General features: G+C 39.2%; 1 protein-coding gene across 1 annotated transcript; it reads right to left on the bottom strand.

Moving 5' to 3' along the window:
• Positions 1-17,484: 17,484 nt before the first annotated feature.
• Positions 17,485-21,148, bottom strand: LOC136768818 (tryptase-like). The gene is made up of 5 exons (XM_066723198.1): positions 20,872-21,148; positions 19,667-19,847; positions 18,962-19,245; positions 18,476-18,612; positions 17,485-18,160 (listed from the first exon to the last, which is right to left on the bottom strand). Exons 1-5 carry the CDS (start codon positions 20,921-20,923, stop codon positions 17,996-17,998), a joined length of 819 nt encoding a protein of 272 aa, XP_066579295.1. The 5' UTR covers positions 20,924-21,148; the 3' UTR covers positions 17,485-17,995.
• Positions 21,149-22,871: the final 1,723 nt, after the last annotated feature.

The raw sequence follows: 22,871 nt of genomic DNA, 5'->3' as shown, positions 1-22,871 counted from the left end.
TTCGTAATATATACACCTCACTGCCACACACTACCACAGGGAGACACCCACTGACACATACAGAGCTGAAGGACCAACTTCCCTCTTCTCTCCAAATGCTAACAGCCACACACACATACACACATACGCACACACACAACTATGTTTAAATTATACCTCCTAATTTAAAATCTCAAATTACCGTTTTTTGTAGTTGTTGTAATTGTATTGTAGCTCTCCCAAAGTGCAAGCTTTTTTGCTCACCTGTCTCCAGTATATTTTCCCTTTTCACTTTCAGTGTTCATTTTGGGTGTAATATGTATCCATAACATGACTGTATCTCCTTCAGCAAGATACTGCACTGCAGAATTCTCCTCAAGTTCTGTCCTTCAGATGAGTCTTACTCCTGTGTACCTGTTATGAGATTCAATCTGTTGATTCTCTTTCATACACACACACACACGCACACACACATTCACATGCAAGTGTTATATAGTACATTCGCAATGGTTCCCTATTACAGTTTTACTCAATAGCTTAAACACATTTCTTGAAGCGTTTTTCACGTTTCACAACAGTTACCGTTTTTTTCAGTTGCTTCAATCAAGTTCATGCTTGGAGCAATTTTCAAAACTCTTAACACAAAACCCCACACTGAGTTGCAGAAATCAGATTATTTCAGAACCCCAAATACTTTTGCATTTGATAACATATAAATGACTACATTTAACATAATGTTCCCATCTATCTGAAGATGCTGGCCAAGGGCGAGGGTGAGGGTGAGGACAGGGACAACGTCAAGGTAGACAAGATGGAGTAAGACCAAAAAGAGCTACCATGTTGAATAAAATTAGAGCAACAGTTGACCATGTCATAAACAGAGGTTTGTCAATGAGATCAGATTGTCTAACCAAGGTTTGTAAAGCTCAACAGCAGCCTCTATCATCTGGAAGTTCCATGTAGAGAACCGCTAGGTGTATCAAACATACATAAAGAGTAAACACAGCATTTACACTGTGCTTTGTTGTCAGAATTGAGAGAAAGCCACAGTCAATCACAAATTGATTATTATTAGATGAGATGGTCCATGCACAGAATTTCGCCTCACCAAAATCCAGCAATGGAATTGTTTGATGACAATAATGTTTTTGTAGGCATGAACACCATCAGTCTACCTAAGAAAAAAATAATTAAAGAAATAATCCCAGAATGAAACAACTGAGAGCAGAGACTGTTCAGGTAAGAACACCATATTCATGCATCAGGAATTGAGCTGCATATATATGGGTACAATATTGTTCTTATGAAACTGTTAGCATGATACTGTGAGTTTGGTACAGATACTGTACTGTGGTAGTACTGTTGATATAAATAAGTAAACCCAACTGTGCATCTCTATTTTGAGAATGTAATGGAGCTGGATGTAAACGTTAATCGGCACAAATACATTTTATGTTGATGAGGCTTCAACTTGGCCGAATGATGAAGATGTTGCAGAAATATCAGTGCGCAACAACATAAGAACCAGGGCAGTGTGGTAGCGACATTGCCATGTGTGCTGCCATATTATATGATGGTGTGATGTCCCATAGGCCATTAATTGGGTATAATATCACAAATCTAATTTTCTAGATGGGCTATATTCGAGGTTACATATGCCATTTTGTGGGACAAAAATGCTTCTATCGTGCCATAGAGGTGTGGAAATGGTGCACGTCCAATAAAAACTATTTATGTGATGTTGATGAGAACTTGTGGCCGATTGTACACGAGAGACGAGATGTACCTTAGTGACGGGGTATGGTTATTGTTTAAATCATTCATTCGTATTAACTTCTGTTTGCACATTTTGTCCTATGCTTCAATTATGAAAATTTATTTTGATACATTGATCATGAGTTTATTGTTCTTGAGATCACTGTTTCTTCAAATAATTAAGCATTAATACTGTTATTGTCTTTTGATTCACTGACTAAACTAATGATGTTGTGGGGGTCTCATTCAGACGGTCACAGATAACTCAGTTTCTATCAGATTTCTTTGCAAATAGGCTTGTTTTGTTCAGATCAACCTAGCAATTAATCCAGTATATATTATTTGATGTTCTATCAAACACAGAGAAGTTCAAATCCTATTTTGTAAAAGTGCTTTGTATTTGTACACTGTAAACAGAGTTTTCCATCTTGAAATTTTTTAGCTCTCTACAGGTGTGTGTTGCTTCTACCAAAACGTGGATGTTCTTATATTGATCAGTAGACTGTCTGGTTCCAGAATATGTCATAATTGTCAATATTATCAGAGATTTTGTATTCCTACTCAGACCAAGTATCCCCCACCCTGCCATTTCAGAATTTTGGAGGGGGAGAGGGGGGTGTGAAGCACACGGATTTGGTGCCCAGAGGGTGTTTATCAGCTTAAGGGGTTACATTTTGTTAAACAAAATGATTCCATAATTTATTTTTTATTTGTTTATTTGTTATGCTTAAATTTCAGAGTACATTGAGACATTAAACTGCGTACACATCGATAAAATCTGGGAAAATTGAGGTATTCTAAAACTTTTGACCGATAAGCGTATATTTAATAAACTTTTTAAATAGTTTGGAGCCGACTATGTTGTTTTGGAAATGGATTAACTAAACAGAATGCAGAATTTAAGGTTTTGTGTGTTAACGGGCTTCTGCCACTGGAGTTAGTATTCTTGGCTCTTGTGTTAAGAGTTTTGAAAATTGTGCCAATGATTTCATAAACTTGATTGTAGCAACTGAAAAAAACTGTAACAGAAACACTGCAACTGTCTCGCATTTTGCAAAATGTTGCATATCAAGTGCAAAAGGCACTAAGACTATCAACATATTGTACATATGTTTCAGAAATGAAATATGTGCATCAAACAGTACAACAATGTCATAAAATGAAAAGCTCACCTCATCAGTATTTAAACAAAGGCAAAACAAAAACCTAAGTATGCGCTTCAATATGGCATGAAATCCTAAATCCAAGTTCCCTCATGCTGTAACTGCATGAAATTAATGGTTTACAAATTCAGTACATTTGTAAACCAGTTGAAAACCTTCAGTTTACACAAGTTTAAATGGTCATGGTGAACTATTTGATTACCTTATATTTACAATACGTTTAGATACACCGATTAGCCATAACATTATGACCACTGACAGGTGAAGTGAATAACACTGAAAATCTCGTTATCATGGCACCTGTCAGTGGGTGGGCTATATTAGGCAGCAAGTGGACATTTTGTCCTCAAAGTTGATGTGTTAGAAGCAGGAAAAATGGGCAAGCGTAAGGATCTGAGCGACTTTGACAAGGGCCAAATTGTGGTGGTTAGATGACTGGGTCAGAACATCTCTAAAACTGCAGCTCTTGTGGGGTGTTCCTGGTCTGCAGTGGTCAGTACCTATCAAAAGTGGTCCAAGGAAGGAAAAGCGGTGAACCGGTGACAGGGTCATGGGCGGCCAAGGCTCACTGATGCACGTGGGGAGTGAAGGCTGGCCCGTGTGGTCCGATCCAACAGACGAGCTACTGTAGCTCAAATTGCTGAAAAAGTGAATGCTGGTTCTGATAGAAAGGTGTCAGAACACACAGTGCATCGCAGTTTGTTGCGTATGGGACTGCATAGCTGCAGACCAGTCAGGCTGCCCATGCTGACCCCTGTCCACTGCCGAAAGTGCCTACAATGGGCACGTGAGCATCAGAACTGGACCACGGAGCAATGGAAGAAGGTGGCCTGGTCTGATGAATCATGAGTTCAAGGTGTTGACTTGGCCTCCAAATTCCCCAGATCTCAATCCAGTCGAGCACCTGTGGGATGTGCTGGACAAACAAGTCCGATCCATGGAGGCCCCACCTCGCAACTTACAGGACTTAAAGGATCTAGTGCTAACATGTTGGTGCCAGATACCACAGCACACCTTCAGAGGTCTAGTGGAGTCCATGCCTCGACGGGTCAGGGCTGTTTTGGCTCCAAAAGTGGGACCTACACAATATTAGGCAGGTGGTCATAAGGTTATGGCTGATTAGTATATATATATTATATATATATATATATTATATATATATATATATATATATATATATATATATATATATTTACAGTTATATCTGGTGGTACAAGGATCCCCTTGAGGTGCCCTTAGATTCACCAATGTGAGGTTCTTTAACTGTCCTGTGGGAATAAAGAGCAGATGACTAATACCAGAGTCTGACTGTGCTTCTCTAAGAGTGGAAAAAGCAAAACCAGCCTGGATCAGACAACCAATGAAAAACAGTGTAGTGTAAGGGAATACATCTGTAGAAAAAATAAATCTACAGTGAGGGAAAAAAGTATTTGATCCCCTGATGATTTCGTACGTTTGCCCACTGACAAAGAAATGATCAGTCTATAATTTTAATGGTAGGTGTATTTTAACAATGAGAGACAGAATAACAACAAAAAAAAATCAAAAAAGTTATAAACTGATTTGAATGTTAATGATAAGTATTTGACCCCTTCGACTTAGTACTTGTTGGCAATCACAGAGGTCAGACGTTTCTTGTAGTTGGCCACCAGGTTTGCACACATCTCAGGAGGGATTTTGTCCTACTCCTCTTTGCAGATCCTCTCCAAGTCATTAAGGTTTCGAGGCTGACATTTGGCAACTCGAACCTTCAGCTCCCTCCACAGATTTTCTATGGGATTAAGGTCTGGAGACTGGCTAGGCCACTCCAGGACCTTAATGTGCTTCTTCTTGAGCCACTCCTTTGTTGCCTTGGCTGTGTGTTTTGGGTCATTGTCATGCTGGAATACCCATCCACGACCCATTTTCAATGCTCTGGCTGAGAGAAGGAGGTTCTCACCCAAGATTTGACGCTACATGGCCCCGTCCATCGTCCCTTTGATGCGGTGCAGTTGACCTGTACCCTTAGCAGAAAAACACACCCAAAGCATAATGTTTCCACCTCCATGTTTGAGTTGAGTTGATGCCAAAGAGCTTGATTTTGGTCTCATCTGACCACAACACTTTCACCCAGTTCTCCTCTGAATCATTCAGATGTTCATTGGCAAACTTCAGACGGGCCTGTACATGTGCTTTCTTGAGCAGGGGGACCTTGCGGGCACTGCAGGATTTCAGTCCTTCACGGCGTAGTGTGTTACCAATTGTTTTCTATGGACTATGGTCCCAGCTGCCTTGAGGTCATTAACAAGATCCTCCCGTGTAGTTCTGGGCTGATTCCTCACCGTTCTCATGATCATTGAAACTCCACAAGGTGAGATCTTGCATGGAGCCCCAGACCGAGGGAGACTGACAGTTATTTTGCGTTTCTTCCATTTGCGAATAATCGCACCAACTGTTGTCACCTTCTCACCAAGCTGCTTGGCGATGGTCTTGTAGCCCATTCCAGCCTTGTGTAGGTCTACAATCTTGTCCCTGACATCCTTGGACAGCTCTTTGGTCTTGGCCATGGTGGAGAGTTTGGAATCTGATTGATTGATTGCTTCTGTGGACAGGTGTCTTTTATACAGGTAACGAGCTGAGATTAGGAGGACTCCCTTTAAGAGAGTGATCCTAATCTCAGTTGCCTGTATAAAAGACACCTGGGAGCCAGAAATCTTGCTGATTGATAGGGGATCAAATACTTATTTCCCTCATTAACATGCAAATCAATTTATAACTTTTTTGAAATGCGTTTTTCTGGATTTTTTTGTTGTTATTCTGTCTCTCACTGTTAAAATACACCTACCATTAAAATTATAGACTGATCATTTCTTTGTCAGTGGGCAAACGTACAAAATCAGCAGGGGATCAAATACTTTTTTCCCTCACTGTATATCACTGCATGATTTAAGGAAATAGAAATAATGTAATATTTTGCATGAGTTACAAATATATATCTCAATGTGTATAATACACTTCAGTTGTCAAAGTTGTCAAATTAAGAAGTTCAAGTGGTTTTACACATGACGCTAAAGAGCATAATTTCAACAGTAACGACCATTAACTAAATATGCGGCATCTGCGTTAAAGTGAAGGATGAAAGGTGATCGGTTAAAGTTAAAGAGATTTGTAGAACATTATCAATCAGACAGGTCCAAGGGCACACCACATTCTGACTGTGGGGTCTTCTCAGTCAGCTCGGTTAAGTTAGTTTACCTTGGACATGCTTTGTTTACATTGTATTTACTTAAAACACCTGTGCAAGCTTATTTATTTATTTATTTATTTATTTATTTATTGGCCCTTATCCAGGGCAACTGACAGGATAAAGCAGCAAAACAAATAATACAGTACACAATTACAGCTCAAACATAATATTGTTACAGTTTCAAAATTATGGAAGTGCACAGGTAGAATATACAGTTAATATAAAATACAAGTCATGCATCTTAGTACTAACAAGTGCAGACAAGATGTGCTGAAGTCATAGTTAAGAACTAAAGGAACTAAAGGGCATTACAATAATCACGAGTACTAGCAATGTAAAAGCATGCAGTTTGATTAAACAATTATACAAATTGCAAAATTACAGGAGTGTAGAATTACTAAGGAGAATAAGCTGCTAAATTACAGGTACAGTCTGAGCAGATGTGTCTTCAGTAATCCCCGGAAGGAGGTCAGAGACTTTGTCCTGACTTCAGTGGGAAAGTCGTTCCACCTCTTAGATGCCAGGGATGAAAAGGAGTGGCTCTGGAGGAAGGGGAGTGGAGAGGAGTCAAAGTTAATCTTCTGGCGAAGGTAGACTGGAGAGGTCTGACAGGGGATGTACGGAGAGGTCAGGGACTGAAGGTAGATCGATGCAGTCTGGTCGAGACAACATTAGGTTAGGGTCAATGTCTTGAACTGGATGTATAAAACTATATTAGACTACTCTAAACCATTAGATTTGTCTTAATTTGAAAGTTAGACTAGTCTAATGCAAGTTAGTCAGTTGCATAAAAACTAAGACTGGCTAACACTGAAAAGTTAGCCACCTCACCTCCAGGCTAACTGAAATATCTATCTTTCCAAGTCAACTGATGGTCTGAGACTATAGTGACACTGTCACTGATGCTGTCAGGTGAAGGGGGGTTGGGGGGGGTAATGGTTAATTAATTGAAAACTGCTTCTGTTGGTGTCCACCAAATACACCCCTACCCATCACAGCTGATGATATCCTGGTGCTCGGTATCACTTTGCACAACCCCCTTCTCCACTATTCACTGTTTTTGTACACTGACAGTTTCTGTGATTTAAAATGTTTATACACCATGCAAGCACTGGCCCGCAGGTGCCAGAGAACCATTGAGACTCAGTCATGAACTGGTTAAATTCTTCAAGTCCTTTCCTTTTCCTTCCTTTCTATTATACTGTTGCCAAAATCGACCACTAATACCGATGTTTACTTTTTAAAGCAATTACCGATTATTTTCAATCTTTATTTTCCAATTTAATTAGAAAAAGGGAGAAATTGACCTTTAAACATAATATTGAAAAAAAAAATCAGAGAAAGTTAAACTCATTTTCAATATCATTCTGCTTGCATCGGCATCAGGCTTACCCTTTTGTAAAATGTAAAGTTATGCTATTAAATTGTATTATTTATGTTATTTAAATAAAGGTAATGTAATCAAAGTAAGACAATGTTAAACAGTTTAATTGAATGAACTTAAAGCTGCCCCTGGATGTGCCTGATTAGTAACGTCCACACATCTCTTGAATTATAATTGATTAACTTTCATCCTCAACATTAATACAGTTGAAGCTGAATATTTAGTTCATGGTCGTTCTTGCTGAAATACTGCCCTGTATTGGGAGAAATATGTAACACTACTTGTAGTTTATTTAAGACAGTTTGAAAATCGAAATGATGTATATGCATTGAGATATGTTTACTGATGCCTCTTAAATATTACTATTACTAATTTCTTCCTTTAATCAAATTAAAGTAGTGTCCTGTCTCACTAGGGTTCTCACTCTAATGGTGTATTCTGTGTACATTATGAAATAATGTTATTTGTGGAGTTATTTGTGGGGCTTCACTTTCAGCCCCTCTGTGGAGAAGATACTGTCATGCACCGTCCAAGAGAGAGAGCAGTCCCTGCAGCTGGCCTGGGTTTACCCCAGGCCTAGCAGCGCAGGCAACCTGCAGCACCTTGCCGACAGGGAGGCCCCCTGATCGCGGCTCCCAGGCCACAGCCCAGGCAATTGCCCCGCCCTCTTGCCAATCTCTGCCAGCATCTCAATGGCAAACAGGTGCCTATTAAAAATGTTCCTTTATAAACTACAAGTATTGTTACATATTTCTCCCACTAGAGGGAAGCATTTCACAAAAGTCATTAACTAAATATTCAGCTTCAACTGCATTAATGTTGAGCATGAAAGCTAATTTGTTAAAGAGATTTGCAGACCATTAATGATCAGGTACATCCAAGTGCCCCGCAGCTCTGTCTTTAGGGTCTTCTGTATGTAAATTCAGTTACACCGTTTAACATTGTCTTACTTTTTACATTGCCTTTATTTCAGTAACAGAATCATACATTATCTACACAGCATTTGCAATAACTACTGCTTACATACTTATTGTATGCAAAAGTATACTAAATTATATTTTCAAAAATGGTAAATATGGTGTTGACGCATGCTGAATGATAATGAAAGGGGATTTAACTGTTACATGTTTAAAATGTCATTTTCCATGATTCTCTATTTAAATTTGGAAATTGCACCTAAACTCTTAACAGCTTAAACTGTGTCATTATTTTAACTGGAACAATTGTAAAAGTTTTCCAAATCAGTAAAGTGAATGCTTGAATGCTTTGCAGCTTTATTGAGCTGTTCAGCAGAGACGCAGTGCAACTGATCTCTCACAGCAGAGCAGAGCCAAGAGCAGCAGCTGATATCACAGTGGGAGAGGAGAGAGCAGGGAAGCCCTCAGGAATGAACACAGAGTCGGATCTAGAGACACAGATAACAAGACACTAGTAGAGAGAGAGAGAGCAAGAAAGGGAGAAAACAGATGACAGAGTCCATCTGTGGTAAACAAACACAGTGAGAGAGAGAGAGAGAGAGAGAGAGAGAGAGAGAGTCCCACAAATACAACAGGACAGGGAGACACTGTGAAAAAGGAGGGGACGGGAAACTGCTATAAACTGCTATTCTGAACAGATATCAGATCTGGGTGCAGCAAAGCGTGAGAGAGAGAGACCAGTTACTACTGACAGTTTATTCAATATATATACCTATTTACAATACATTCTTGAACATGAGATTCCTTGAACAACCACGGTAGTAAATAAATAAACAATAGATGCAACAGTAGCCTTCCTCCCAGCATATCAAACCACATGTAACAATATGACATTGTGGCAACACATATAGACTCCATAGGATGTCAAGACAGTGTACAACAACTTTTATATTATATATAGAAGAAGAGAGCATTAACAGCACTGTGCTCTGGGGTGACATGGTTCTGCAACACTGTCAGAAGCAAAATACAACTGAACTGAAACCAGAGCAAAATGTGTGTGCTAACTTGGTACAACCTTTCTATTTGAGTGCACTCTATAATTTGGACAACCTAGAATGGAGGCATTTTCTGATTCAATCGATCAATCAATTAATCAGTCAAAATAAATTAGAATGAATTAAGTAGATGGATGGATAGATGGTTAGATGAATGGATGGTTAAGATAGATAGATAAATAGCACCACATACTGCTGGTGATCCACCTGGCAGGTATCTTTCCCTCCATGCCCAGCACATACCATCTCTGACTTGATCCCACCATAGACTTTATTACAGAGTGCATTACCTATGATGGGGAGCTTAACTTCCTGCAGAGTTTGAGGATCAGGTAGAGGCACTGCAGAGAGAGAGAGAGAGAGAGAGAGAGAGAGAGAGAGAGAGAGAGAGAAAGAGGGACTGTCTGCATCAAAGGTTGTAAAAGTACCCAAAGCTTAATTTTAGGAATGGTTAGTGGTGATTGGTGGAAACTAAAGATAATGTGCTTAGATTGCAAAGAGAAAATCATTAAAATGTGAGTTTTCCAACAGTGATTTGAGTAACACGCTGCTGCTACTCTGAGCCGACTGTTAAGCAGAAGATTGACCACATATGCTGAGGCCAGATAGTTGTCATGCATTTGTCTTCATGTGTTTCTCTTTGTGTTTTGTTTTTATTAGTGAAATGCTGTATCAAGAGAACCTTAAGTTGTAGAGAATCTTGCAAGTATTGTATACCAATTTTGCATTTTCAATAAATTAGAGAATTGTACTTTTAGGCTTCTTTCAGTAAACTCCTTACAATAATAATCTGTGATGTGCAAAGACAATGCGGATGGCAGTGACTTAAAAAAAAGGGCACCCTCACCCCATTTTAATGGGGGGGTGCTGTCGGATAATTTGCACAAACCCTACTACCCCCAAAACATTCACCAGACAGCAAGAAAGCAACAGTATGCTCTTACCACTAATGAAATTGGCCGGTGTGGCTGCACATGTGATCTGTTTGGTGATTAAGAATGCATTGAATAGCATTAACAGCATTCACATTGTACTTGATCTGTTTATATATATATATATATATATGTGCTAAAACAAATTGTATAATTTTATTATTGTGATCGGAATGTTCATGTGATTTTATTATTACTTTTAAATGTTCAGTGATTTCTTCTGTGATCGTGACTTTTTCTTGTTTTGCTCTGTCACTCTGACATATATTATTATCATTTCCATCTCTCCCTGAATTGTTTGTTAAGCCTACTGCATTTTTGATAGATTGGATGTTGTTAAGGCAAGTATTTATTCTAAATCTATAAAATGGTATATTTTACTTATATTTCACAGTTTCACAATGAAGAACTTACAACTGATCGCTGCTTCTACAATGTTTCCAAACTGCAGTATTACTTTCTCCCTGTCAAAGGCTCTCTGCAGTGTCACTCTGCTTAGTCCCACCTTCAGCAGACGTAAATGACCCAATCAGTGAAGTGAGGTTTTGGAAAACAACTCTGTTAGGACAGATCTGTTAGGACTGAAGTGCTCTGGGGGTTACATGATGCAACCTTAGTTTTTAAAGGTTAGTAAACATGTAGACAGAGCTGCCCCGCATGTCTTACTGCTCTGTGCGGTTGCACACTTAGGACACTTAAGGCTCTGGGGACAAAAGCATGTCCCTGATAATAATATTTTATATTCACATATTTATACCTTTCTAAACAGGTTATTACATATAAGCAACATATAAAGAGAGAAAATGAACAATAAGATTCAGACCACTTCAGTCACTGCTCTCTTACCATTCTCTCTGATGTTCCCCCAGCCGGTCACCCAGCACTCCCAGCCTCTGGTGAAGTCCTCAGCAACAGCCTCAGCCAGAGTGACAGGGCTGATGTATTGGGTGTTGGGCACTGGCCCAACCAGCTCTACCAGTGCGATGTCATAGCCTTTGTGGGTTTGGTTAACCTCATACTTCTTGTGTATGATGGGCTCCCTCTTCATAAAAAATAGTTTTTCATGGGAATTGGATTCTGTTAGCCTGTACGCCCCCAGGCGCACCTCAGATCTGTCCAAGACATAGGGTCTGGAAAACAGAAGATGATGATTGTGTTTAAATAATGGTCTGTGTAACAGAGGTCATGTGCCAGCAGTGATACCAGAACAATGTATAACAGGCCTCCTCTTTATGTAAAGTGCATTTTCAAATGGAATTTGTTTTGGCAGCTCGTACTTAACAGGAATCAGCAGGGATTTCTCATAGTTCTAATCTCTGAGAAACACAATCATTTTGATAACTATTATTTAGACAAAAACAATGGTCACCAGAATACAGTTAATAGCAGCAGCAGTGATACTAGACTAAGAAATATTAGCAGTAGAAATTAATAATAGCACCAGTAGTTGTAAGAGTATTAATAGTTACATTCTTATTAACACACAGAAGACACTCACATGTCAAAGCAGTGAGCTGCAGTGAGAACCCAGCGTTCACTGATCAGGGAGCCGCCACATGAGATAATATATCTAGGCATATTCTTCAGTATCATCTTGATATAGACCTGCCAGGGCCACTGTCCATCTTTTGCATCCTGACCACCCACTATAGAGCTCCTAGACAGTGGACTGCTGGACACTGGGGAGAGAGAGAGAGAAAGAGAGAGAGCAGATGACATTGAGTCCGTCAGTAGTCAACTCACAGAGAGGGACAGAGAGAGAGACTTAAATTATCTTTTATTACTGCTTCATAGGTGTAACCCTAATTTGGTAACTTGAAATGAAGATAGAGAAGTCGTCTGTCTCACAACAATGTTTAACACAGCTGTACAATGTTTAATTTGAACAAGTTGTCACATGATAACCATGGATTCCATGGTCTACGTGTCTCAAGTATTGTTCTCGATCATGTAAACCACCTTTTCTGTCATTTTCCTGCAAAAACAGCTCAAAAGCTGTACATAGAGCTAATTTACATATTAATTCACTCTTTACCTTTAATTTTCATGAAACCAGCAGCTAATGCTGAGTGCAACAAACTAAAATGCTTTCACTGTGTGCACATCACAGGACCCAGACTACAAGAAAGGTGTGACACACAGGAGATGTTTATTCCTGGAAGAACCTGGGTCCAAAAGCCAGGCTCTGTCATGGTATGGGGGTGTGTCAGTGCCCATGGCATGGGTAACTTGCACATCTGTGAGGGCACCATTAATGCAGAAACATATGTACACATTTTGGAGCAACATATGCTGCCATCCAGATGTTGTCTTTTCCAGGGACGTCCCTGCATTTTCCAGCAAGACAACGCCAAACCACATTCAGCCCGGATTACAAGCGCATGGTTAGACAGAGAGTGCGGGTGCTAGCATGGCCTGCCTGCAGTCCTGACCTGTCTCCCATTGAAAATATGTGGCGCATTATGAATCGCAAAATAAGGCAACGGAGGCCCCGTACTGTTGCGCAGCTGAAGAAATGCACAATGGATGAATGGGGGAAACTTCCGCTTGCTAAACTTAACCAACTGGTGTCTTCAGTGCCCAAATGCTGAATAAGTGTTATTAAAAGAAATGGTGATGTTGCACAGTGGTAAACAGTCGACTGTCTTAACTACACTAGTTTAGGGTTACCATACATCTAGTTCATACCAGACATGCACAGTCCTTTAATTTTTAATATAAAAATGCCTTGCTTGTCCTTTTTCCAACACTGAACTACAGTTCCCAGGGTGGTTGTTTAACCCTTCCACTCTGGCAGCTCTACAATTCGATCATCTGTGAATGATGATGTTTAAGGTGAGAGTGGTTGCCTATTTTAAGCCTTTTTGAACAACTGATGTCTGTAAACACTTCAACAACCAATCAGGAAGGCTTGATTTCATTGGGGTGTTATTAATTTACAAAATAAAAAAATATGTTAGGTGCAGACATGAAGGGAGAGTGTGAGTGAGAGGGCGGAATTTGACATGGCAACGAAAAGAGGTGGTTGCCAAGGGCGATTATTAATAGAAAATCTACATTAATTTATTAACTTCAAAAAACATGCAAATAATTTGTTTAAAAAAATAATACTAGTCATTGATGCTATTTATTGTTTATATATTATTGATTGTTATAAGTTTATATCACAATCTTTGTGTAGGTAAAGCATGTTTGCAATTTTTTGCCGTACAACCATGTATGAAGAACATAAGAACATAAGAAAGTGTACAAACGAGAGGAGGCCATTCGACCCATCGTGCTTGTTTGGTGCCAATTAATATCTGAGTGATCCAAGGATCCTATCCAGTCTGATTTTAAATGTCCCCAAATTTTCAGCTTCAACCACATCGCTGGGGAGTTTGTTCCAGAATGTGACGACTCTCTGTGTGAAGAAGTGTCTCCTGTTTTCCGTCTTGAACAAGTGCTGTGTTTTATTGTACTTATTTTATATATTTGTACTGTATAGAATGTTTCATAAGGCTCTAGGGATTGAATATTACACTCATAACATCTTGTTCAGACATTAATGAATTGCATTTTTAATATTGAAATGTAAATGTTTGGAATACTGAATTATTTTTTTCGGGGGGGTCACCATCTCCATATCTCACCTAGGGTGGCAAAAGTGCCGGAGCCGGCCCTGCTTTCAGCAGAGAGCAAAGGAAGAATTCTCTGGGACACAAACCCACAGTCGCTGCTCCTCCCATCAGAGGGGATGGACTTCACAATGGTCTGGGGCTGCATCACAAATCGCACACTCGCTCCTACACCCTTCGACAAGAATACACTTCGCGTGACATTGTGCTGACGTCATAGAGTGTGCAATTGAGTGAGGAGGGTGCAGGTGAAGCTAAAAGCGCTCAATGGGACACACTTCAGCGCCAGCATTCAGCGCCTTTGCCTTTGACCAAAAAAGTACCTATTCAGTCTTTTCAAGTCATCTGTCTCTGTATTTAATTTAATTAAAAAAAAAAAAAAAATAATAATAATAATAATAATAATAATAATAATAATAATAATAATAATAATAATAATTTAGAAATACATTGTTCGTTAATATCACCTCCTAGTTTTATAGGATACTACTTCAGTAATTAATTAATTGATAGGTGCCGAAATGTTTTTTGGCTGAACTTTCTAATCATATATTTAAATCATGATTATACAATAACTGTATATTATCTATCTATGTATTATAATGTCCTCGATACATAATTGAACAATTTCTACAACTGTCTAGATAGCATTACATTACATTTATATGCACCGCTGCTGTTATATTTTCCCAGTTGACATGTCTCCTCCTATAACACACAGAGATCTGGGACTTCAAATTTAAACAAAATGGTCAAATGCATTGAAATTTACTGAAAATGCACCAGATAAAACCAAAAACAAATAAAACAATAAAATAAAAACAAAAGCAAAACAATCTTATGCATTTAAAATTAAAATCCACACGGTCAATGCATTTGACAAAGGAACAGAACAAAAACAATAACAAAAACAAAACAAAACAAGTGTTTTTAAAATCAAAACATTCTTTAAAAGCAATTAAAATTCATTTTTGAAATAATTTCTAAAAACAAATCAATCAGTAATAAAAGATTAAAAGATCTCGGACTCAGGCTCCAGCAGGGGGAGATGGCCGTCCTTGGAGGTGGGTCCCATCACGGGATTCTCTCTTTGTTGATCTTTCAGGTCGTAGAGTCTGGAAAGGCCACCAGAGGGGAGCGAGGGGAGACAGCAAAAAGTCCAGGGTCTAAAGTGCAAATGCAAATCTTATCCAAGACAACCGTTCTGTCATTACCACTTCCTGGTGTGTATTTAATAAAGTATTCCAAGGCCGTGTCAGTCTCTTAATTTCAATGACCAATACTGCTTCTCTCTTTCAACAAGAATTAAACAAAGGTACTTATCCACGCAAAGAGCCTCTGCCTTTGTCCACGGTCTCCCAACGCCAAGTCTTTGCTTCTCTGGTCTAGTTCCATAACTTTAATGACTTATTGTGAATGAACTAAAATAAATACATGTTTAAACCATAAACCAATTCAAAAGCAATTAAGGAAATAATGGTGAAAGAAACCAAAATCAAGGTGGATTTATAAGTGAAAATAACAAAGGAAAACAGTGAATTATACTAATACAGTGCACACAGCAAACCAAGTGAATAACAATCAATAATTCAATATTAAAGTAATCAAGCCAGTCACGCCTCGCTCGTGACACAAGTTGTATATAGTCTGTTTGTTATATCACAGTAGAGCTTGTGTTGCCCCGCTCTCAGTTGGTGGAGCAGGAGGCTGTTGCTAATGTGTCGGGCAGAGGGTGTAAGAGTTGCACTCTTCCCATCCCGCCTTGTGCATTGTTAGTCGTAATGACGCAGTCAAGCTCATTGTTACTTTGCTCCTAGCTGTTCTAGTTGAACAGGAGGTCCCTGCTCCTGTGTTAAGCTGAGGACTCACGAGTGCTTCTTGTCATCTAAAATCCGTATTAGCACAGTAGAGCTGTGTTGGCCTGCTCCTGGTTGTACGAGTTGAGCAGGAGGAGCCCTGCTAGTGTGCTCGACTGATGATGCAAGAAGTGATGTCAGTACAGTAGAGCTCTGTTGACTCCGATATAAACTGCTGGTACTTCCTTTCTCAGATAACCAGGGAATCTTTCACAACCTATCTTTTTATAAAGATCTTATCTGAAAAGAAAGCAGCACGTTTTTGCAAAATGAGAGTGTTTCATAGAGTCTGAATATAGCTGTTAATGTAGCCTAATGGTTAAAACACACATAATATACCGTAATAAATGTAAAACATATTAGTTATTATCCCAACAGCAGAGCTTAATTTGTAAATGAGGTGCCGGAGCTCAATACGATTGGGAGAGAGCAGATGTACCTGATGGAGTGGATGAACCAGAGTACTAAGTTTGCAAAGCTGGAATGGGGGGTGGGGGCTGTCAATGGATTCATATATTTGCAGAAATGTAATTAAGAAGTCAATGAGGTAAAACAATTACTGTTTTCACTATTATTTTTAAATGATTACATTTTTCATGTCAAATAAAGTATCTGTGTTATGTTTGTATGACAGAATATTAGCTTGCAACCCACTTCTGCCACTTCAGGTCCTCTATAGTTTGCGCCTGAAAATAATGTTTCCAGTTTAACCATTGTGAACACTAAGGGCCTGAATATACATTGTGGATAATTTGTCAACATACATTTACTATGGCATCTGCAATTAGCACACAGTGGAAAATATAGGCCTAGATGTTTACAATGTTGATTGATATGGAAATCCTAGTAAATGTTCACTTTACAGTAACTACAGGTGTCTAGACATGCTTATTTAAAGTTTACATAATACTCTACTGCGCAAACTGTACACAAACCTAAATTGTACAACCTGATGACCTACAATGCTTGTGTAATTTAACTTTTGCAAACATAATGTTTACAACCCATCATGTTTGTGAACTGATGTTTAACCTTTCCGGATTCAGTAAACTTTGTGTGAAACATAACTTTAACAGTATGTAAAAGTGCTGTACAAATACACATTGTGAGCTAGAAGGTAATCAGATCTTTATAAACACTGTATAAACTAAATGTATAGAAATCAGATTACACACTGCGTAAATATATTAAACTTGTAGGTTACTTGAGTTTACAAAAAGTTTGCCGGTTTTGAAAACTTCTAATTTCATGCATTGTCAGTTAGTCCCACACCACCACTCTGTTATCAGAAAAATATACACATCTCTATTTTTACAGAAAAGCACCGAGCTGTTACAAAAATGTACAGCTACTCAGCAGATCATGATGGAGATTTCAAAGTTCAAACTCAGATAGTTGCCCTGAGAGAGTGACAAGGGTGGGGGAGGGGGATGGGAGAGCTGGAAGTGAAGATATGATGCTGCCGGGACTAGGATGCTGATCTGTCGCTACAGCTGTTGTTGCTTTAAACTGCTGACACCACTTTGAACGGTCCAATTGAATATGCTAAATCTAATCAACCAAACAATTGATCAAATAAGTGCAGCCCCAGACCAGGTGTTTGAAAGCTTTGCAGTTTTATTGAGCTGATCAGCAGAGTCTCAGTACAACTGATCTCTATTAGCAGAGCAGAGCGAAGAGCAGCAGCTGATATCACAGTGGGAGAGGAGAGAGCAGGGAGACCCTCAGGAATGAACACAGAGTCTGATTTGGAGAAACAGAAATACACTCTTTTCCCAGAAGTGTAATTACTGTATTATTATTATAATCGTCTGTTATTATCACTTTTCACTTTAATTTAGAATACTTCTTGGTATGTCAAAATTGTATACAACCTTATTTTAAATGTATGTATTTTATCACACTCTACTAATTATATATAGAATAGGTATCTTAATTCCATCTGTTATTGATTGTTATTGAATGTAGTGTGCTTGTTTTAGCAATAATGGAACTTGATTTTGAATATAATAGATGAGATAATGAGTCCCTCACTAATAACCACACTAGAGCAGAGCATGCAGTGAGACAGCCAGCCAGGTAGGGGGCGCTGTCCTCAGAAGGGAGCCTCAGACACCGCTGTGCTTCTTTATCCAGCGGCGAAAACTGGAGACCCGGGTCTTGATGCTAGGTCTCTTGGTTGTTGCACAGAGATAGCCCCTGCTGGTAATCCCGGCCTGGATCCATTTGAGCCTTTTTCCCTTCCTACACACCAGAGGCCCCCCAGAGTCACCCTGCAGAGAGAGAGACAGAGAGGAAAGAAACCAAGTACGATGAGACAAGCACTTCAGTCAGACATTTGTATAATTGTTATCTGTGCTCTAAAGCAGTACAGTTTTTCACATGTACTGCAGTATTTGGTTTAGAGTCAAAAATCAACACAGAAAAATTCACAGTTAAGAGATGTGATTGCTGAAATCAAGAAGTGCTTTAACATTATATATGTTTAGTGAGTATAGTTGGGGGATGGAAAATATAATAATAATCATAATCATAATAATATTAATAATATAATAGTGTAAAGGCTAATTGCCTTGGCTGTGACCCACCTGGCAGGTACCCTTCCCTCCACTCCCAGCACACAGCATGTCATCTCTGGTAGGAAGACCACGCAATTCATTACATCTGCTGTTGCTTATGACAGGGGTCTGGACTTCCTGTAGGGTTTTAGGGAATAGTAGAGACTCTGGAGAAAGAGAGTGTGTGTGTGTGTGCATGTGTGTGTGTGTGTGTGTGCGTGTGTGTGCATGTGTGTGTGTGTGCGTGTGTGTGTGTGTGTGTGTGTGTACGTGTGTGTGTGTGCATGTGTGTGTGTGTGTGTGCGTGTGTGTGTGTGTGTGCGTGAGAGAGAGAGAGAGAGAGAGAGAGAGAGAGAGAGAGAGAGAGAAGAAACACTCCTAGGATGTCACACTCAAAAGTAAAATGAGAGAATGGACACACTCCTGAAAACTGAAAATAAAATCTACAACCTACTACTGTATAACTGTGTAGTGTTGTAATCTAATTAAATCAGTGTAAAGTCGCTGCTCTCCTACCATTCACTCCGATTCTCCCCCAGCCTGTAGACCAGCACTCCCAGCCCCGGGTGAAGTCGTCAGCATCAGGCTCAGCCAGAGTGACAGGGCTGATGTACCGGGTGTAGGACACTGGTGGGATGAGCTCCACCAGGGCGATGTCATAGCCTTTGCCGGATTGATTTTCCATGTAGTTCTGGTGTATGATGGGCTTCCTCTTCATGGTAATTGTTTCTTCATGTGGATTGCGTTTATCTAGCTTGTATGCTCCCAGGCGCACACTAGATGTCTCAAAGATATAAGGTCTGGAAAACAGGAGATACAATTAAGGCCTGTGTAATAGAGTTCATTGTGACAGTATTGATAGTAGAACAATGTATAACAGGCCATTTTATAATGGATTTTCAGTTTTTTTTTATTATTTTATTTATTTTAGCTGATGCCCTTGTTGCAGTATATCACATTATTTTTACATACATCATCTTCTTTATCATCATTAATAAGACTACAAACAATGTTCATCTAAAAGTGTCAATAGTTGCAGGAGTGATACTCGAATAATCTGATTTATTCACTGCAGGAGATGTAATAGGGCTTATAGGTATAATAGTGGTAGTACCGTTTTATTGTTTGAGTATTTTACATTACATTTTAAAAAACATTCAAAATAGTAGTAGTAGTTGAAGTATTAATAAACACACAAAGAGAGACACAGGAGGAACTCACGTGTCAAAGCAGTGCGCCGCAGTGAGAACCCAGCGCTGACTGATCAGGGAGCCACCACAGCTGGTATGTTTATTATGCCCATATTTCTGACTAATCTTGAGATAGGCCTGCCAGGGCCACTGTCCCTCCTTTGCATCATAACCCCCGACTATGAAACTCCTGGACAGATGACTGCTGGACACTGGGGGGAGAAAGAGAGAGAGAGAGAGAGAGAGAGAGAGAGAGAGAGAGAGAGAGAGAGAGAGAGAGAATGAATCAGAAAGATAGAAGGGACTGAATTTATTTATTTCCCTGAGAAAGTAAAAGTAACCAGTGAAGCTTCACTTTAAGATGATGCTCCTACATACATTGTTTTTTTTATACTTTAAAGTAGTTTTTTGATTATTTTATTTAGTTTAAAAATGACAGTATACATATAATATAAGATATCTATGGCAGCCTATTTTGATACATTGTTGTTACAATCTGTCTATAACACCTTATAAACATTAGGGATGGTGAAAAATACAGTACAGTGTCAATATTAAAATCGATTCTGTCTCCACAAATCGTTTTCTTGTTTGCATTTTCAAGCTATTAACAGCATTGCATTGACACGCTCTCATGCTTACATAAAGATGTATTACATTCATATTTAATTTTGAGTTCAATCTTAGAAATTCTAAATAAATGTAATTGACAGACTCATGGTTTTAATGATATTATTCAATGTACTTCTGCAGAAGTTGGAAATTGGAAGTGTGATTTAACTGTTTGCAATGGTTCAATTATGAAAATAAGCAAAACAGCACAATACCGAGTCGCAATACACATAGAATCGTGAGGATTGTGAAAATCCTAAGTATCATGCTAATATTGTATCGTCTCTTGCAATTCCCAGTCCTAATAAACATGCTATAACATCATTATATGCAGTACAGTAATTCTGCATTTGTTTCAATATCGCAAGTTAGAGAGACTGTGTGGATAATAGAGTAAACCTCACTGAGAAACAGGAAAAACAGGAAAGGAAAGAGAGAGAGCAGGGAAAAGACTAAACATCCTGGAGTACTGCGCATACAACACAACACAAGAGACGGGGTGGGGGGAGAGGGGGACCAAGGTAAGAGTATGATTTGGCTTGAGTTACATTTTGTGTTTCAGGTTACAGATATTGTGTTTGATTCCTTTTTCTCTCCCCAGTTAGTTTCTACTTGCTCTCTTACCTTCCAGGGTGTTCAGTGTCAGCAGGCAACACAGCAGCTGCAGGAGGAGCATCTTAACCCAACAGGTCTGTGAGTCTGTCTGTGGGCCTGACTGTACAGCTCTCTGGGCTGGGGAATCGGTGGATTTCAGTGTTGCTTCTTTGTGCAGGTCTCTGTCGCACTGTGTACCTGGAGCGTGTGCACAATTAAGAGCTTTTTTGCAGCTGCCAGTGTTTCCTGTTGTCTCCGTTGGCTGATAAGAAAGTGTCTAATAGAGTCACAGTGAAGCCTTATGTGATGACATTATCTGTCTCAGTTTATCTCTACAGCTCACTTCTCATAAACACCCCTGGCTGTGGCTTCTGTCTTCTTCCCACTTTCCCCCTCACCAAATAGAAATGTGTTGCAGTTTGCTTCTTTATTTTTGATTAGAAAATGGTTTACAAGTGCATGGTTACGTAGGCAAAAATAAATTTAATTCACAAAGTAAAACATCAAATAATGTGTTAATAATGTGTTTTCAATATAGTACAGGGTGAATTGAATTGTTTTTTTTTTTTGCATTTTCCACACTGTCCCAACTTTTTTCGGAATTAGGGTTGTATTATTCTTGTCACGTGTATAATGATGTTTCTTTCAGCCTGGGCTGGCTAGGGCGTGTAAGCGGGTGTCTTGGGCTTCATCTGTCGATGGGGCGCAGACTGGTGAATAAAAAAAAGGCTCCGGCGCCCCCTTTCTCCCTTCACAGCGAGTCATGCGCTCACCTGTGTAGTACCTGACTGAGAGCAGTGTGGGATGGGCAGTGATTCAACTGTCTGCTTCTGGGCTGTGCACAGGGGCGCAGACAGGGGCTGGGCCACTGGGGCACTGTCCCGTTCTGAAATCTGATTGCCCCCTTGAGTGCCCACCCCCCATGTCACTCAGAACTTGTCATATAATTAATTGTCTGTTTCCCGTGTCTGTATTCTGGACAATGGGGTATGTTAGTTTCTTTCACCAAAGTTGACTTTTTGTGTGTATACTGCCTAGGAAAAAATCCAGGTGAGACAGCGCACAGCCACAGCCAGACTACAGGTTAGTTTCAAGACAGTTTATAGTAAAACGATCGTTTAAATGCTCTTGCTGTTCTGAATTTTATTTCTGCTAAGACATTGGCAATTTGATTAATGGTGAAAGCTTAACTACACTAGCTTAGGGTTAACATACATCCAGTTTATACCACAAATGCCTTGCTTGTCCTTTTTCCAACACTGAACTACAGTTCCCAGGGTGGTTGTTTAACCCTTCCACTCTGGCAGCTCTACAATTCGATCATCTGTGAATGATGATGTGTAAGGTGAGAGTGTTTGCCTATTTTAAGCCTTTTTGAACAACTGATGTCTGTAAACACTTCAACAACCAATCAGGAAGGTTTGATTTCATTGGGGTGTTATTAATTTACAAAATAAAAAAATATGTTAGGTGCAGACATGAAGGGAGAGTGTGAGTGAGAGGGCGGAATTTGACATGGCAACGAAAAGAGGGCGATTATTAATAGAAAATCTACATTAATTTATTAACTTCAAAAAACATGAACATAATTTGTTTAAAAAAAAAGACCAGTCATTGATGCTATTTATTGTTTATATATTATTGATTGTTATAAGTTTATATCACAATCTTTGTGTAGGTAAAGCATGTTTGCAATTTTTTGCCGTACAACCATGTATGAAGAACATAAGAACATAAGAAAGTGTACAAACGAGAGGAGGCCATTCGACCCATCGTGCTTGTTTGGTGCCAATTAATATCTGAGTGATCCAAGGATCCTATCCAGTCTGATTTTAAATGTCCCCAAATGTTCAGCTTCAACCACATCGCTGGGGAGTTTGTTCCAGATTGTGACGACTCTCTGTGTGAACAAGTGCTGTGTTTTATTTTACTTATTTTATATATTTGTACTGTATAGAATGTTTCATAAGGGTCTAGGGATTGAATATTACACTCATAACATCTTGTTCAGACATTAATGAATTGCATTT

This window comes from Amia ocellicauda, chromosome 14 (genome assembly GCF_036373705.1).
Source record: "Amia ocellicauda isolate fAmiCal2 chromosome 14, fAmiCal2.hap1, whole genome shotgun sequence".
Taxonomy (NCBI): domain Eukaryota; kingdom Metazoa; phylum Chordata; class Actinopteri; order Amiiformes; family Amiidae; genus Amia; species Amia ocellicauda.
This window is presented reverse-complemented; position numbering and strand designations above follow the sequence as displayed.